The 19,313-nt window shown below is 40.0% G+C and overlaps 4 protein-coding genes across 5 annotated transcripts in view; 2 read left to right on the top strand and 2 right to left on the bottom strand.

Annotated features, from left to right (window-relative positions):
- The window catches only part of LOC131692760 (uncharacterized), a 123,302-nt gene that overhangs the window by 5,510 nt on the left and 98,479 nt on the right, over positions 1-19,313 (top strand). The window lies entirely within an intron of this gene.
- On the bottom strand, positions 729-5,695 carry LOC131692763 (lysophospholipid acyltransferase 5). The gene is made up of 5 exons (XM_058980012.1): positions 5,009-5,695; positions 4,484-4,708; positions 3,924-4,418; positions 3,553-3,857; positions 729-3,491 (listed from the first exon to the last, which is right to left on the bottom strand). Exons 1-5 carry the CDS (start codon positions 5,091-5,093, stop codon positions 3,213-3,215), a joined length of 1,389 nt encoding a protein of 462 aa, XP_058835995.1. The 5' UTR covers positions 5,094-5,695; the 3' UTR covers positions 729-3,212.
- LOC131693363 (uncharacterized) lies at positions 8,924-10,270 on the top strand. The gene has a single exon (XM_058981114.1). The coding sequence runs from the start codon at positions 8,924-8,926 to the stop codon at positions 10,268-10,270; it is 1,347 nt and encodes a 448-aa protein (XP_058837097.1).
- LOC131692764 (zinc finger protein 319-like) lies at positions 15,700-18,904 on the bottom strand. Its single transcript, XM_058980013.1, has 4 exons — positions 18,645-18,904; positions 16,403-16,663; positions 16,093-16,347; positions 15,700-16,025 (listed from the first exon to the last, which is right to left on the bottom strand). The coding sequence occupies exons 1-4, from the start codon at positions 18,780-18,782 to the stop codon at positions 15,915-15,917; spliced, it is 765 nt and encodes a 254-aa protein (XP_058835996.1). The 5' UTR covers positions 18,783-18,904; the 3' UTR covers positions 15,700-15,914.

The following is a 19,313-nucleotide window of genomic DNA, read 5'->3' as shown; positions in this document are numbered from 1 at the left end:
CCATTTAACCGCAATGGCGAATCTCACCTCACCCGAATCGACTCTCAGAATCGGGTGAGGAAAGTTACATAAAGTGATGTGATTTTAGTCGTCTCACGGCACACGCCGCGCAAAATAAGGCCCCTTAACTACCAAAGCCGGTGTTTGTGCACACGCGCACTTGCCCCGCTTTGATGTTTAGAACCGAATTAGAATAAATTTTCACTAAAGTAGAAAACCACGTTTTAGTTTTCATATCGGTAATATACTAAGATAGCCCGGAGGCGAAGCATGTGTTTAAAACCGTCCGGTTGGCGGCGACCGCACTTTTGCTGCAACAATACTTCTCTTGTGCAAGCACATGTATGCAATCTAAACGTGCGGAGCTACTTTTAGCTTTTCAACCGTCGACTACAGTCGTTAGAATCGAATGACCCTTGTTGAAGTACGTTGCTTTGTTTGCCGATACTCTATTTTTTATAGGTCTTCGGGATTTTCCATTTCTTGACTCGTTTGGATTCTATATGGGCGCTATTCCCATAGTCTCATCACCTAGTAACTAGAAAAAAATTGCTTCTAGTCACTTGGTGACGTGACTGTAATATTAGGGCCCCAAACTGAGCTCTGCGCTCGATTCACCCATGACGAAATCAATTGCCTGGAAAGAGTCAAAAATCTATTATATGAAATTCCAAGAGAGGTAAAAAACTAGTATTGTCATCGAAAAAGAGATATAAACTTTGTTCTTTTATTTAACTCGTAAACTGACTAGTTCTTTTTATTATTAGAAATATATATCATTTGAAATGTACTGAGAATGTCTTCTAAATCTATTTATCTTTACGCTATCCAGAATCGATGGACTCCATTGTTCTCTTCTACGTTCATAACATACCTGATGTGCTACCTCATGCTATCCTATCAAAATTATTCGAAATCCGGTGTAATTTGCTATTAGAAAAATAAATACGTGCTATTGCTCCACAGCGAATGCTTTTGGTTTGGAGGTACATCAAAATTAAAAAATTCAAAAGAAAATAAGATTTACTTTGAAGCGGATGTAATAACGGTTTATAAGTGAGGACGACCCCTTATTTAATTAGTGAGGATACCGCCTTATTCCATTGATTACTTGGTCTACAATCAATGTATCGCACTTAATTGCTAAGAATGTAGTTTTTACATGTTAAGATACAGTTTCAGGAATCAGTAGCGACTGGTTCAAAAGGCACGTTCCCCATGTTGATCGGAGATTTTTGCCTTGCCGTGATTTGTCTCCTGATAGGAAGGATTGGGGAAGTGTTAAGTTTAGGGATACGGAAAATAACGACACAGAGATAGACTTTACTACTGCGACCACCATTCAGGTTATTTTTTGTTGCCGTCTCTGTTGGTTACACAGGTTACAAATTGCTGGTCGTCATTGTAGTTGGAAGAGAGCTGTTTGTTTGTCCGCTTGTGTTGTGCCTATCCGGGTTCTCCATTATCAATATAGCTGATGATACGTTTGAGACATGTGTGCCATGCATCGCTAAGTGTGTTTATTAGGATGCCTTCTGGAGTATTACTGTCTTTGAAGAAATAAGACTACGCAATGGCGTAGTTACAAAGTATTGTCATTTTGGATCCAATAGAGTTCGTGGCCTAGTTGCGTCTGAAAGATGAATTTCGAGAGCCTACTGTGTCACGCCGATCACTTAGTAATTGGCTGCTGAACGTTCTAGGTTCTAGTTTCATTACATTAGTAGATATGCTGGATGAGCCGCATCAGACTAAGTGTGCCACTTTGTTACCAACGATTCTTCGGTGGGCATGTAGATGTAAAAGAAAATAGTACAAAATATTCATGTTTGAAAGTATTAACTCTAGAACCTTGCACTGGGGTACAAATGTACCCCACTCCATCTTTGAAGCCGTGTGAAAACGAGAATTAGACATTTACCGACCTGGGACGAGCCAGTTTATGTATCATTGATTCAATAATTTACGTCCAACAACAGCTGTTTTTGAAATTAAAAAACGAAGAAAACGATATATTATGCATTTGTTTTGTTTGCAATTTTGCCTGCGAAAATTGCGATCGAACGCGTCGAGGTACGTTTGCACCCCAGTGCAACGTTCTAGGGTAAAAAAGTAAGTGTAACGTCCTAGGGTCAAAAATTCCAATGTGGCTCGATCGAATTTAGACTCCCGTTTTATTTTGTTGTCAAGAATGTGAATCACAATCCGTTGTTAGATTAGCTGAAACAAATTATACACGGGCACGTGTTTCCGGACAAACTTATACTAGACACATTCGGTAGGGTTATAATAACGTTGTAACCTAATCCGTTTAATTATCAAAATTCGAAAGTATGACTGGAAGAACGAAGGTTGATAGGAGTGATATTGTTGCACATAAGTTTGAGAAAAAAATACATTAGAGGAAAAGACTTAAAGGAAACATTACGCATCCCACCACAAATATCGATTGACAGTAACGGTATCGAGGTGGTAGAGAATTCAGACGCGCATTCTGCCAGGAAGTCCTGTTTACCTTGGCCATTTCGCTCGAACAAATGCTAGTAGGCCCCCGTACGCAGCTATCTATCAACAAATCGCTCGCCCGTCTAGGGTTGTCTTTCATGGGCACGCTGGCAGAGTGTGCGCTTGCAAAACGTCTACGGCGGAGTGTAGATGGAAGACGGAACATGCAATAAGCGCATGAACCAGGGCAAATATTATTAGTAGCACTATCAATATATCCTCACGTTAGAGAACCTGCATTCAAGTTATGGTTGTTGATGCAAATCCTACCTTTACTATTTGTTTAATTTTATTTCACAGCATGCCAGTCTCGGATTATCAAGTACTCCAGTAGCATGAAAAACTGTAATGTATTTAGAATTTCAAATAATAGATACTAGATGTAATCCTTTTGTAGAGATTCGTTTAAGCATTGGTTTCTGTTTAGGTGGACAAAAAAACTTGGGAGATTTTTTTTATCAGGAGAGGAAGCAAAGCGTATTGTTTCTAAACTAATTCGAACTAATCATTAAATTTTGTTTGGCTACATTAAATCTATGTAAAATCAGCGAAAAATCATATGAGCAAAAGTGGGTATCTACTTTCGGTACTTTGGAGTTCTTGGATGGATTGAAACGTCTTTTTCGAATTTCAGTTTGGCCTATTCTCAGATAAGCATAGGCAGATTTAAGCAAGTCTTAGGGTAAATATCAAACCGCGGTCTGATTTTATTCTGCCTTTTTCGCTACCGGCTTATTTGGCGGTAGAATGCTCAACAGAAGCGGCTTGATGGCAAAGTTACCCAAAAGAAAAAGAATTAATCCTGAAAAGCGAACGGCACAGTAGATATGCCACCACTTGGAATAGCTAAGAACTACAAACGGAACCAAACACCAGCCGGCAAACACGATCGTGTAGAATTTGAGCAGCAGGAAGACGGCCAGTTTGACCATTGGTTGCTGAAGTAATGCCTGGAATTGTTCATTCTTTTGCAAGACCGGTTCGATCTGAAAAAAAAAATTAAATTAGTAAAATCATTAAACGACCGATGCTCGACACGACTATCACCTCCTTCTCCATTCGGATCACCATAAACTCCATAAGGAAGGTCATATAGTAACCGCTGTGGAAGCCGTGCCAGACAGCTAAAAACAGCAACGCGCCAAAGTGGCTCAACACGCGATTGTTTAAAAACTTTAGTCGTTTATAGACGTACACCGCGACCCAATGGTTTGTCTGGACGTTGAAAGATTCCACGTAGTGTCCAAATTTGCTGGTATTTTCAAACACTCCGACCTTAATGTTCGTACATCCGGACAGCTCATCTGAGTCGTACTCTCGATCACCTGGTTTAGCATCGATATAAGTCAAACCTGTGACACAGGATGATAGAATGATGAATCTCGTGTAACATATAATGATGTATCAATCAATATTACCGAACAGAACTGCAGCTCCCTCGGCAAGCAACCATATCGAGATGTACTTGTACAAAGAAAAACGTCCCCATAGTCCCATATAGACATGTTTCATGAACAACGATTCCTGCTCGAAATCGCTGGATAGTAGATAGGAATCGGACACAAATTGTGATCCAACCTGATTGACAATCAGATAAAACGCACCCTGCAGAAATTTTTTAGCTGAATACGCAGGAGCTCTGGTCGTATGTTGCTCGTACTGGCCACTGACGAACCTGCGATAGCGTATCATCGAAAACTGGGGTCCAACGAGAACCGATGCCGGGAAGTAAGTAAAAGCAACCAATTCCAACAGCGACGGTGTACCAACGCATTTGTCATCCTGTTTACCTGCCAGTTTTTTCTGATGGCTATCGGAAATGTCAAACGCTAACCCAATTAGCCGCAGCACCAGCACACAGTGGGGCATAGTCCACTTGATGTCATATGTTTCTGATGTGGTGAAGTAGTAACCTGCAAACGATACAATGAGATATTGCAAACCAGGTCAAGAGATTAGTGTGTAAAGTATAGCTTACCAATGAGGAGATAACCCATGTGATAGCAGAAGCTCAACGGAACGAGCATGCTGCTGGTGGCAAAGAATGCATTGAGCAGATAAGTCACAACAACCGCCAATGCGCTGTGATATAGATCAAAGCCATAGTTGAATATGACCAATGCGATTCCCGTACTCGCGATATAGATGTTTTTTACTGTGATAGTTGCTGTAAGATTTCGGTAAAGTGCTCCCAATGGGTATGCTAAAACATGAGGACGAAACAAAACCGTTAGCGTAGCTTCTCAGCATCTTCAGTATTGGAAAGGTTTTCTATCAAACAATGGTAGAGGATTAAGCAATGTACCATTAAGTACAGTGAGTTATTCTTTTAGTCAAGCCGACCCTATTTTTTAAACTACCGGCGAGTATCGCAGAGGCGGAACTCCGGTATGGCAAACGGTTTTTCATAAAATAAAATCAATTTTTCTCGTACCAGCCTCAAACCTAACCTACTGCCACGTTGTCGGAAGTCAGCCCTCTAGCCTTCCTTCTTTATACTCACCTATTAGAACGGAAAGAATAAGTCGAATAGCAGGCTGGGAAGCACCGGAGAGATTTGCTAACCCTTCTACCGGATTAAGCAACATCGTCGAGTTTGCAGGCGACTACTGTGTTGGAAACGCCACTGCTCCACGATCGATTGAAATTAATAGAAGCTTTCGTCGAGACCGAAACGTTGTTTCTACGGTAGTTCCGCTTTCAGAACAAATGTTTTGTGTTTCAGATTGACTCAATACAAAATGTTTCACGACCAAGTTAATTAAGAGTATAGCCGAAGTTTTACCCCAGTACTGCACATTAGCACTTACATAATTCTGTTGTTACTGTTTTAAAGAAACATCCATAAAGGTATGATCTAATCAATTTCAAATCCAACCTTTCGTAGTAAAACCAACAGAACAATAAATGGGTATTATCGACTTTTAACGTGGAATGAAATTCTCGTTTTTGCTTTTAATTTGCCATATGACCTAGTTTTCACACCTGATTAAAACGATACAAAATATTCGAGTAATTATACTGTTCATTCTGAAGTAAACTTTCGTAGCTGCTTTAATTAGACAATGTGCCTCTCTGAAAACACCGCAGAAACACGAATACGTATTTTTGAAACAGGAAAAAAGGAATTATTACGACCGACAACGAAAAAAAGACTTGAAAGCTTTTATGCAACTGACAAAGTGACAAGTACACACGCAACAAATTTTATTTAGCCCTGAGTAAAATTATAGCCTCTCGTTGGAAATTGCACCCACAAATGCGCGTGTAAAAATAATGTACCCACAAATTACCCAGAGTGTACACTGAAAAGAAATGCATGGTTATGATAACCATATGGCAGAAATACTATTTTCAATATATAGTAAAATTTAATATAAATTAATATTAAACCACCAGAAAATATTTGGAACTAAGATTTGGTCATGAAAATCACTCATGAAAGTTATTACTACTTTGCATGATTGATTTAATTATGATTCCATGTTTTTTTTGATTTCGATTATAGCGGTTTTAACCTTAAGGTCATTCGCCTCTTCGGGTTATAAAAGTCTCTTAAGAAAAATATCTAACCCTATATGGTCGGGGTTAAGTCAGACCGGACTAAGTGACAAAATATTGATTTCGAGAAAAACGAGTTTAAAGTTTGAATCGCAGCTTCCTTTACATTATGATTGGAAATTAATTTTTGCCATAATTCTTGTTTATTGTTACATATTTCAAATCTGGCAAAAGTCGAATGTGCTATAATTATCTCATTTTTTGATGTTTTGCGATTTAGTCCGGTCTGACTTAACACCGACCATATGCGGGGTTGGGATTCGAACCCAGGTGAGCTGCGTACAAGGTAATCGATTTGCAAACTACGCTATACTAGAGTTTCTACATTCAGAGATAGGCAGGCACAAAAGCCGGAAAAATGGCAACTCCTAATTCAGGAAGAAAACACCGTCATTCCATGCACATATTCAAGCTCTAGCTTAATAATTTCATTGTCGTCGTGAGTAAGAACTTGTGCGAATATCTCTTGACGAAATTTTGTTCTTTTCATCTCTCTACACTCGATAACACAAGGAATGTGTAATATAATAATGACCATAATCACAATACCTTTTCCATATACTTGCAAAGGGAACATGTTATGTGACTTCATGCTCAATTAGCATTTGACATGTTCAATTGGCTCCGCTCAGTGTCTCCTAACTACAGACTACAGACACTTTATACACAGACTAGCGAAGTGTTGAAAATTGCAGCCAAACGGACCATCAAAAAGTGCAAACATTGCGGTTTTGTGAGGGGGAGTAGAGGAGAAAGTCCATGACTTCTGATACGGGGACGGGCATAGCGTAGTTGGCAAATCGATTGCCTTGTACGCAGCTCACCTGGGTTCGAATCCCAACCCCCGCACATAGGGTTAGAGATTTTTCTGACCTCAAGGTTAAAACCATATAATCGAAATAAAGAAAAAAAGATTTTCTGCGATGGAGTACAAAGTTGATGCTAAAATGGAAATGAAATGCATTTGTTTTCTAATTTGTTATACATAGTGATCAGGTACTAGTTTTGGGCTCAATTTTCTGTAGCTTTTTCTGCTTGTATTAGTTACTACCGAAATGGTTATAATAAAAAGATTTGCCAGTGTTTTTAAACTGAACACGGTGTACTTTTGAAATTACCATGAACATTTTTGGAGACTTAAGGTTCAAGTTACCTTTTTTAAGCATGTGTTAGAATTGAACGCTTGGTAGTGTGCGTAGGAAAATTTGTGTTCAGCTTTGCCACCAGATTATCCATTTAAACCTTTTTAAAACTCTAAAAGAAGAATATCAGTCGATTTATTAGATCATCACGATTCAATTGATGTAAAATACCTGCCGGAAAAGCCATCGGCTTAGCTAAATGGTGCTTTTGAAAAAGTGGCTGTGGTTTTTTCATTGCGCAGTTGTGTTGCGTACCCCAGCTCGGTGTGGTAGTGTGATAAAAAATCACAGCCACTTTTTCAAAAGCACCATCCAGCTAAGCCGATGGTTTTTCCAGCAGGTATTTTGCATGAATTGAATCGTGATGATCTAATAAATCGACTGATATTCTTCTTTTAGAGTTTTGAAAAGGTTTAAATAGATAATCTGGTGGCAAAGCTGAACACAATTTTTCTTACGCATACTACCAAGCCTTGAGGTAACTTGAGCCTTAAGCGCATTTTTTAAAATATCTGCGCTTGTGAAAGTAACCGCTTTTTCGGATGTTTTATTTTGTTTTCCTAAAGTGAGGCTTTATTCTAATGAAAGCGAAGCGAAATCAATTGTTGATTACGTTGCTGATCCACAATTTTTCATCGATAATCGAAATATTAATGAATTGACACAAAACACAATTATTGCTGCGTTTTTCCTCTAGTTGCCCTGCCAGCCGCATTCGCTCAGAAAAAAAGCAGACTCGAAGCCTCCCCTACGACCTTCACGCCAGACTCCGCAGCCACCTACAACAGACCCTTTACCGGAGCTGAACTTGCCGTCGCTCTCACTAACGCACGAGGAAAGTCCGACGGCCCTGACAGGATTGGTTACCCGATGCTTAGGCATCTTCCGCCCGGAGAAAAAAGAGCCCTCCTAGACTCTTTTAATACTATCTGGGACCGCGGGTCCTTCCCAGAGGAATGGAAACTGGTCCACGTGGTCCCCATTCCTAAAAAATGCCAGGGTACCCGTGCCCCGAGCGACTTCAGGCCAATCAGCCTGCTGTCACGCACCGCTAAGACACTGGAGAGGATGGTAAACCGGCGACTGACCAGGTGGCTGGAAGACGAGAAACTACTCGACCCACGCCAATTCGCTTTCCGGAAGGGACTCGGCACCGGAGCCCACCTGGGCTCGCTCGGCGAGGTATTAGACAGAGCAAGGTCCGAAGGCATCCACGCCGATATTGCCATACTCGACATAGCAAAAGCTTACAACACAGTCTGGCCATAATGGGGCGTACAGGGGAACCTAGGCGTCTTCATCCAAAACTTCCTAACCAACCGCCGATTTCGGGTATGCATAGGCGGCACACTCTCCGACGAATTCCGCGAGGCCAACGGAGTGCCACAAGGATCGATACTAGCAGTGACCCTCTTCTTAGTGAGGATGAATTTGCTCTTCACCGCGCTACCCGGGGGCGTCTATGTCTTCGTGTGCGCGGACGACATCATATTGGTGGCCCTCGGGAAGACGATCCCGCGCACAAGAATATCTCTGCAGGCCGCCGTCAACGCAGTCGGCCGAAGGGCACTCGCCACTGGATTCAACATCGCCGCCACCAAGTCCGCCATTACACACTGCTGCAGCACTTATCACCCAGCCAACGCTCGTCCAATTCGCCTCAACGGTACAGTAATTCCGTCGTCCACGGGATCACCCTCGACCGGAAACTGACAATGATACCACACTTCCAGCGACTGAAAAAAGACTGCCAGAGCAGAAAGCGATTAGTCCGGACCATTTGCGCCCACCACCCCAAAAACAACCGCCGAGCAGCGCTGAACGTCGGACGATCTCTTATCCACGGCAGAATCTACGGAATCGAGATGACTTGCCGGAACCTAGACGGACTCTCAGACATCCTCGGGCCCTTATACCACGGAGCGGTGCGGCTAGCCTCCGGTCTACTACCAAATACCCCGGCCGAAGCTGCCTGTGTAGAGGCAGGAGTACTACCCTGCTGCTGGGAAACAGCCAGGATGGCCTTCAGAAGAGCACTGAGCTTCCTGAAGAAAACTTCGGGCGACGAGTGCCCCCTTCTCACCACCGTCTCCAACCTGCACCAGGAGTTCACCAGCAACGACCTCCCACCCATCGCTCGTCTACACCGGGTGAGACCGCGGGCCTGGTACGACCCCGGACCCAACATCGACGACAGCCTTGCTCGCACTATAAAAGTTGGCGACCACCCCAGCAGCATACTATTTAAATATAGACAGCTAATTAACCGAAGATATTTACATCACACTAAAATCTTTACCGACGGTTCCAAAGCGAACGACGGTGTAGGAGCGGGGATCAACGGCTTGGGGAACGGGCTCTCCTTCCGCCTACCTCCCTCCTGCTCAGTTTTCTCGGCGGAAGCGGCCGCCATTGCAGTGGGAATGATCAAAAGACCCACCGATACCCCGACGGTCATCTTTACAGACTCGCTCTCGGTCCTGAGGGACGTCGCTAGCGGGACCTCCAAACATCCCTTCGTTCAGGCCATCGAGACATTTCGAGACCCACTGGTTACCATCTGCTGGGTCCCGGATCACAGCGGCATTAAGGGTAACACAGATTCCAACCGGTTAGCCCTCATCAGCAGACGGGCCCGGACCCGGCTCCCTAATGAAACTCCAACCATTGACATCATCAGGGAATTCAACATTAGCTTGCAGAACGGATTCACCAACCACTGGCGGAGTTCTCGAAATCACACCCAAAAAATCAAAGGCTCAGCCGACACCTGGACCGACCGAGACAGCCAGGGGGAACAAAAAATACTCTCCCGACTCCGCGTGGGGCACACACGAGTAACTCACGCACACACCGTGTCCAGCGAGCCCGTCCCAGAATGTGCCACCTGCAACACCCGGCTCACCGTCGAACACCTGCTGTGCAACTGCCGAAAACAGGAGGATCCACGGCGTCAGTACGGCCTGACTGGCCCGATACGGGACATCCTATCCAACGACCCGGTTCGGGAGGAGGCACTCCTCCTCTTCCTAAAAGACGCCGGCTTATACGATAGCATTTAAACAGTAAAATGGATAACGCAAACAAAATGAAATGTAACATTTATTAATTGTAATCCCGCTTTATTTCATGGGCGAATGGCCTCTAGGTTAAAGCCCCAATAAACAATAATAAATTTATTCATTTAATGAAGAATTTAATCAACGAATCATTTTGAACCTTAAATAAGGAAGAAACGCGGACAACCATACACAACCGTTTCAATTTGGCGGGGGTTTGATAAATCGTTGGGAGTGACTTTGCTGAGAGGGTTAATATCACTCCTTTGGTTTCTGGGATGGGACAGAGTACCACATTTCTTTCTCTTCATCTTTGCAAATGATGAACCTTTTTGGCACTATTCTCCATACGACCCTAAAAACGTCCAAGTCATTACACGTTCAATATTTTCGTAAATACACAGTATTGACGATATTGCTTCAATACGTCAATACTTTTGTCAATACTCTCTATTATTGAAAGGAATATTGAACGTGTAAGGGCCGCTACGCTATTGTTTTACACTGTCGGTCTTATTTGATATTTTTGCTGACATCAGTATTTTCAGTATTCTGAACTGGATTACTGAAAAGTTGATAATGGTACTGTGGATTTCACAATAAAATTACAAAATTATCAGCAGAGTATCTGTGAAATGGTTGAATGTAAATTAATTAATCTTGTTGCCTTTCTTTTGGATTGTTTCGTTATGTGGGCCATTTCTCTTTATATTAATAAATATGCACTAACGACCTTTGGATTTTATATTTTACAAGACATTTATTTTAAAATTTAGAGAGATTACAGTAATCTTATTTTAGTCACCAAAACAACAAAAAACAAGCACTGATTGTTGCTGATAGAATTGAAAAAAGTATTTCTGATGGTTTCTTTTTATATGAATGGAACTAAATAGGACAACCCCTGTTTTAAGTAATAAAGGTTCTATATCTGCCTCTAATTTATAATCTTGAATACGCATTGCTCCTATTGTGCAGCCATATTATGTATACAAATACATATTTGAACACCGTAAGTTATCTATGTTTGTTAAATGTTTGGTTCAAATCGTAGGTGAGAATAAATCTTAGCTGTTGATATAAACTATTTTTTTCGAAAACATTCCTGTCAAATGGGTAATTTTCAAATTTTGTAATTATTTCACCTTTTTATTACAACTTGTAATATGCTCTGCTTGGCATGTTGATAAATATGTGTTTCATCCTGTTTACTATTAATCAGTCCTGCGTTTCACGTTTCGTATCTGGTCTGCCTGGCTTCCTTTGACGATGTTTCTTATAACCATCGATGTCCATCGTAGGGGATAAGTGATTGCTCGTAGTGTGGTCCACACCCAAAATTTTGTCTTCTTTCCTGAAAAGCCACTGAAAATATTTCATTTTCCCGAAATATTTGCGAAAGCCATCGCCGTCTATCCAGTGACATATTTTTCCGATTATTAATAGATTCTCGCCTGCGACAATACTACGGGCGAGATGCGTATGAAATTTTGAAATCTCAACAAGCTGCATGGCTCTTCCTCTCCTTTGTGGGCCGCAGCCTGGAACTTTGCAAATCTGCTGGCACTGCATAGATCCTTCGATAGGTGCTCTGTGAGAGAAAGAGATAGAACAAAATGTACACTAACAGCGACAATCCTATTGTATTTACTTTTCTAACACTTAAACACATGAGAACCGACATACAAGTAAAGTATTCAATGTATTTTGATGCAAATATCAAACTAAAAGCAACTTTGGCAGTAACAAAATGGGTGGTTATGTAGTTTAACATAAAAAAACGGTTTGTTGTAGTAATTTTTCTGACATTAATTTATAAATTAACGGTGTCGTTTTTTGTTGGACAATAACATTACTTTGATTCTAAATTGATACATTAAATTTATGGAAATCTACTAGCCGAAGAGAGTATTCGATAGATACACTCAAACGTCGTAGATGGACGTCTTTTCTCCTTGTTTCTTCCGTTGGACGTTACCAAAAAAATCTTTGATAAATCATTCTAAACTTGCCCCAAAACTACACAATAAATGTAAAACATTTTCTACGATTGGGGCAAAAATAAGTAATCATCAGAGCATGAAAAAAAAGTTATTAATGCTCAAAATGTCTATACGTTTTTCGATAAAGACGCAAAGAAATGCAAATTTAAGAGATTACGTCTAATTGGCATCGGCATACGGCATCGGTTTTCAGGACAAACGTATTTTTATACATTCTGAAATTAAAAAATATTTTATCCGAAAAAATAAGCTGTGGTGAAAGTACACACAGAACACTAGACTAGGATTGTCTCAGGCCTAAACATTTTGTATGTTAAAAACACACTTGCGACAATGCTAATCTTCATATTTTTGAATATGAAAATTCGAAATGTATTCATCATCCTGATTGAACACATACTACATTCATTCACGTCGTTCTCTGACCACTAAAAACGAAAGCTTATTCTAAATATTTCTTTCGCTTTGGTGGCGTCACTATCATTAGAAAAACAGACAGCCATTTGCAATTCTCACTTAAGAAACATTTATGAACGACGTGATATATGTTTTAATACAGGAGTATATTCTAAGGTGTAATATAATATTTCTGTAGAAACATTAAAGAACCATTGCGATTCAAGTTAATCGGGATCGAATTGCTGCACCTCTTGTTTCTTCTCTGTAAGCACTTTTCACCGTTTAAGATAATGTGACGAATATAAATAATTGTTGTGACCGGATACTAGGGTTTTGGAACCGGAAAATGGCTTTTTAAAGGTGCACTAAACAAAAATGGCTTCCTTGTATTATTTCAGTTGTGAATATCAAAACCTGTCGCCCAAAATCATACTCTACTTTCAAAACCTTTTTAACAGCAAATTAAACATTCTAAAATAGCGATTCGCAATCAACTTGGTCGGGTAATGATTCTCGAATCCAAAACGAAGAAATATTTTGACTCCATCATCTCATATAAAACTTACCAATGGTGTACAGTAATTCCGTCCATCTTTATTTGATCTTGAATGCAAAATTACGATTTGCCCTTTAAGATTACTAAAAAATCAGAAACGCAGAGATCCAAACAAAAATCACTGAAACATAACACTCGTCGTCCTAATTCAAGACGCGTTCACTGACTATTCCGGCAACACTATCGGATAGCCTTTAAATAATTTTAAATTACAATTCAAATGCTTGATGATGTCAATCCCAGGTAACCACGAGCCGGTAATATTCTTTGTGAGCAGCAAGCCGGCGTAAATGTATAGTCCAGTCCACGAGGGACTGTGTTAGTGAGACAGATTTTTTTTGCACCTACCTGTATCCCATCCCTCTAACTACAGACTATTTATACACACCCAAAGCTTGTTGGCAGTGAGTGGAACGCAATGAGGTATATATAGGTGTGGCAGGACACACGATTTGTTAGTGTTGGCAACCAAAAATATGTAAACAATCCAGAAGTACAACGGGTCGACGTCATACACGGTTAAATAAAACAACCTCCAGAATAAGTTCTTTTAAATAACTTTTGAGCTGTGCGTCGCTTTCACACTTATTAGTGTTGTCAAAAACAAAACGAGAGATTCGACTCAGTCGAGGTCTTCCGTGGAGGAAGGTACTTTTGAGTTGTTTGGGATATACTCGAAATTAGGTAAATTCAACTTAAATTTGAGTATAAAAAACCTATCAATGAGTTGTAATTTTTGTCGTGGTTAAATGGAAACTACCTTCAACACGGTTTACCTAATTTTAAATTCCCCCACGATACCACGAGATTGAGTCAAAGGAACTCAATTTTAGGTAGTTTTTCGTTTCCGTGTAGCGTTCACACGATTCAATGGGAGCGGAACGAACGGTATGACGAAAGCAAGCCGATTTATTCTGTGATCACTCACACCACTTATGTAAGATTCATCTTACGAATACCATACCATCTTCACCATACCTGTATATACGACATTGAGTGGAACGGACCGGTACAATAGCAGTCAAATTAACATGATGGTTCAATGAGGAGAAGAATAGAGGAAAGTCCATGGCCCAAACCGCACGTGTGGTTGCGTTAGTGCGACAATTGAGGTAATACCAAGAGGGTGACGTGACGTCATATTTTCGTAGCCAACATGAGAACTTTGCTTGTAACAAAATGAACGAAATTAATTCTAGATACGAACGAGGAGCACTTTAGTTTACATCAAATCAGTTAAAGTGTTCATTGTTTTCTTTTGTTTACTGCTACTATTGTTTGTTGATGACATTTTAAGCGATTTTGACGTTGTCAAACTGACCCCCATCGATCGGTGGAAAAACGATGTTGCCTATTGTCAAACTCTGTATGTAGAGATAGGGATGCCAGTTACCTGGGTAATACTTATGAAAAGTGAGGTGGTATCTTGTGGAATAATCTCACGCACACACTCTTCTTTTGTGTACGTATATAGCCACAAACAGTGTATATGACGTCCAACTAACTCTAAAAACGTGTATTGATGAATACGTATATGAAATGAAAATAGGAGCGTGAGATTATTCCACCAAAGTTAACCTCATTTTTCATAAGTTTCATTGGCTTCATCCCATTTAAGTGCCATCTACACGATACATCACCGGAATGCTGAAATTATTACATGCAATCTATGGAGATATTCAAACAATATCAACGGCACGGTACGTTTTCGTGCACGGAGCGCGTGAATGAACACACGAAAAAATCATTCAACTTATCTCGACGGAGAGGTGACGTGATGTTGACGTTCTGTTCGTTGACGGAAGCGTTTGTTATGTGTTAATCGTACTTTAACCTCAATTGTCAGACTAACACAACCTTACGTCAATTTGTCTCTGCACAGTGACGTTATGCATTAAATGTGACAGGTGGTGGTCCTGTTGATTGCATTTTGAACTTAGAGGTTATTCGTATTCTCAAAAAAAAAAAAATGACAGCGCCGATGGTTGGGTGGTAAGCGTGACCGCCACTCACCCCAGTTGGTTTGGGTTCAATCCAGTCGAGGTCGTTGAGATTTTCGAAGGGGAAGAATAATCTGAGGTCACGCCTTCCTTCGGAAGGGAAGTAGAGCCGTTGGTCCCCGGACCATGAGTTGATGGGTAAATGTGTAGTCCAGATAGTGGGAGTCGTCACCTCTCTGGCGTCAGTGTTTGGTCTCGTAGCGGAAATAGGCCGACGGAAAATAACCAGAACTAGAAGTACCATACCATACCATGAATACCTGCACAAATCGTAGGATGGAGTTGCAGAATTGAGCATATCTATTGTCATATCAATTTCCGCCACGATCTGCAATGACATAGACCATTTCTACACACCTGGATACCTTAACCTTATCTTGCTTATCCACTTGCGCTCTTTGGTGGCAACCCTTATTCTGGCTATTGTGAAGGTTACGTGGCTGTGAAAGTAGGGCCCTTGACCACTAAAAGGAAGTCACCATAAGTTAATCTAATGCATTTGGCTTCGACTTCTATTTTCTTTGCTTTATCACCGTTGTTATCCGTTGCTCTTATCCTATAAGATGCGTCCGACATTATCTTTTCAGAGGCATGAAATGTGTATTAAAAACAATATCAGAAAGAATCTGTTTTCGTCGTATGATGACTATGATTACGTTTATGTTCACTAGCATTGGCGTTTGCTGCACTTACAATAACTCTTTCTCTTCATGTGTTTTCTGATGTTGAACTAAAGCTTCGTTACGATAAAACATTTTTGAACACTTGTCGCATTGAAAGATCTTGGTTTGATGTTTAGCCTGTTCAAAAAAAAAAAGAAACATGAATCCCTCAGTATACCCATCATAACAACTTATTTTAATTTACCTTATGATATTTTAATTTGCTAACGCTCTCAAACGACTCGTTACATCGCTCGCAGCGTACCGATGCACCTGGTTCCCTAGGATCTGTGTGACACTTCAAATGCCTCATTAATTTGTATTTGTTGCTATACTCTTTGTTGCAGATGTTACATCTTGGAACTCCTTCTGAGTGGATGTATTCAATGTGTGTTTTCAGCTTACTTCTTAACATTTTATGGCAAATATGACACTTTACTCGAAATCCTTGATGTTTGTTCTACGATGAATAATATATGAAGATATATATCTGATAGACTATGTTTAAAACATACATATACGTGATTCTCGTAGCTACATCGGTCTTCGAACGGTTTGCTCTTACATAAGCTACACTCGTACTGTGGAACCTTCTGGTGGACTTCCTGCAAGTGCTTTCTTAAATTAAACTCATTGAAGGATTGGTCGCAGTTAGGACACGGATGGGTTTTAATATCGTGGCAACTGTTCACGTGATCGCGAGCGGTGTCGATGTCTTTGAATAGTGTTTCATTTTCACAATCCTCACAACGAAATCGGTAGCCCTGGTGTATTCGCTGAGCAAATGATCAATAAAGTGGTTTAGTTAACAGGATACCATTTAATTACTGAAACAAACTTAGCAATAAACTGCAAATATTTTTGTGGATCAGGACAGAGTTGAATTTCAATTTGTGAAGAAAGGGTATGGTCCACGAACCGAATATAAGGTTCGTGGTTTATATATATTTTAATCCCTTCAGCCGTATGGAAACCGTATTACTTAAGGAATATCTGGAAGCTAAAAACATATCTGGTTGTGATAGTGGTATTTGTATTTTAATCTTTAAGGATCAATCGCCATCACTCGCCTTGTACGTTTGTTTTCAATTATATTACTGCCCAGTAATGTAACAGCTAACGCCTCGTCTAAGATACAAAATTTCTAGAAAGATAACTGTGGAGATAAAGACAGTATTTTGGCAATGTATACCGTGGTATTTTACGGTAATAGTCCATTGCTAGAAGAAACAAGCTGCAGTTTGATTAGATTCATCATTGACAGATAAACCAAAATCCAAACGATTCAAAATGGAGTCTCCGCAGTTTTCTTTCTAGTTTTACTAGTGTAAGGATACCTACAATAGGTACCCTTAGACGAAATGTTATTACTGCGCAGTAGGTAATGCCACTTACAAAGAAGGCGTAAGGCGAGTAATAACGGAATTCCCATAAAATTTCAGGAATGTCATTACATAGTAATGGTATTGCAATACGATATCCCGATTTACACGTAATATCAGGATAAGGACCCCTAGTAAGGCACTTTTGGTTTCACATTATTCGTTTCACTGGATCGAGTTAACCCCAATCACCACATCATCTTAGCATTAGACGAATTTTGATTCGATCCAATAGCATTGGCCTTTTCTATTAGAATGGTAGCAGATGGAATGTGGAGAGAGACGAATAGTAAAAATCAAACAACACATTTTTCAATTCATTGTTCAATATTTTAGCTCGATGACAAATATCTAAAGATCGAGTCTTGCCGTGTTGTTTCTATCTAATATTAAACGTGCTTGCAACAAAACTAGCAGAGCAATCTGAACTGTCAGTGGGGCCTATATTTTGTATACCCGCAGAGATGTTGGCTTATGTCAGTTCAATACAAACGAAATAGGGATGCTATATACATGCAGGCAGCGCTTTAAATGACTTCTATTATATTTTGAAAACAAACCGTATGCAGGGATGCCATTATGCCAGATTTATTTGACACATCCAGAGGTTTTGGCACCTTCCAGACAAAAAGACAAATCTCTCACTCTGCAAGAGTTTTAAGTTTTAGAAGCTGCTACATAAACATTTTGGAAATTTGGGTAATCATGCCCAAAATTTTACAAAAATCGATTGATGCACATTCTATGAAAACTAAAATGTATGCCAAATTTTGGTGACTTTGAGGTCGCTATCAAGTGCCAGATTTTGCCAAACATTTTTAGCTGAACTGCCAGATTTTGTTTGAAAAATAGTGGCAAGCCTGATTGTATGGTGATCTATAGGATTGCTTAGAAAATGATGTGCATTTCGAAACAAAGAGATGAAATATTTCCAAAGCTTTTTACTAGAAAAACTCTAGAAAGAGCACTGCGGAGAGAAAAACAGTATTTTTGGCAACGTATGGCGCGGCATAGTATGGCAACACGTCAAATGTTATAAAGATAGGCAGATTTCGATTGGATTCGTGTTTTGACAGCTAAACCCGAATCCAATCGATACCAAGTGGAGTCTCCGCAGTTTTCTAGATTTTACTAATGCATACCACTCTGGAATGCACCTTACAATTACGATTTAACTAAATTCTGACGAAAATTTAGTTTCTTTTTTGATGGATGTACAATACTTATCTCCACAACTTCAGGCATGAATAATGTTTATTTACTTTGCACGGTTGGTCTGCCCAATAAGGTATTTTTGGCTTCACATTATTCGACTCTCTCCCTATATTCTCTCTGGATGGTAGCATTGTGTTCAGTTTAAGCAACTGAGCCTTACCTCTATATGTTGATGATATTGCTCTGTGCTGTCGAAAAATTTCGCTGGACAAATCCAGCATTTGAGCCGATCCGTTTCCTCTATATGTTCGTCTTTTTTGTTCGGTTTACTTTTACCACCAGCCATTTCAATTATCATATTCTTATCACTCCAAGCTTCACATTTAACTATTATAATATATTAGATTCATTCCATTATTTGACGGGTTGCTTCGAGTTTCTTTCTCAAACTAAATTTAATCTCGTTGTTTACGACCAGCAGGGTGGCCAGACCTGCCGATGTTGGGCTTTTCTACACTGATAATAATCAATCCCTAATTTTCGTAATTTCTATTCGTTTCGTGAACCTAAAATATGCGAAAACCTAATGTTAATTTTATCAAATGTACACACATTTTTTATGTGGACACTATTCAAATTATACATGCCCAATTTTTATGTGCCCAAGTTATGAAATGTGAATGTAAGATTATTTTTTCTTATTTCCGTTGTAACGTCGATACAAATTTAATACATTGAATATAGGAACAGATCTACAGAGAACTTTGAGTTTCCTTTTGTCATACCTCAAAGTAACACAGTCAAATCAGTCGGGTTTCTAGCTGGTTTCGGTCAAGACAAATACAGGTGGGTACATTTTTTCCTATGCATGAGTGAAGTTGTCATTTTT

Source organism: Topomyia yanbarensis, chromosome 3, assembly GCF_030247195.1.
Source record: "Topomyia yanbarensis strain Yona2022 chromosome 3, ASM3024719v1, whole genome shotgun sequence".
NCBI classification, from domain to species: domain Eukaryota; kingdom Metazoa; phylum Arthropoda; class Insecta; order Diptera; family Culicidae; genus Topomyia; species Topomyia yanbarensis.
The sequence above is the reverse complement of the archived record's forward strand: the minus strand, read 5'-3'. Positions and strand labels throughout refer to the sequence as shown.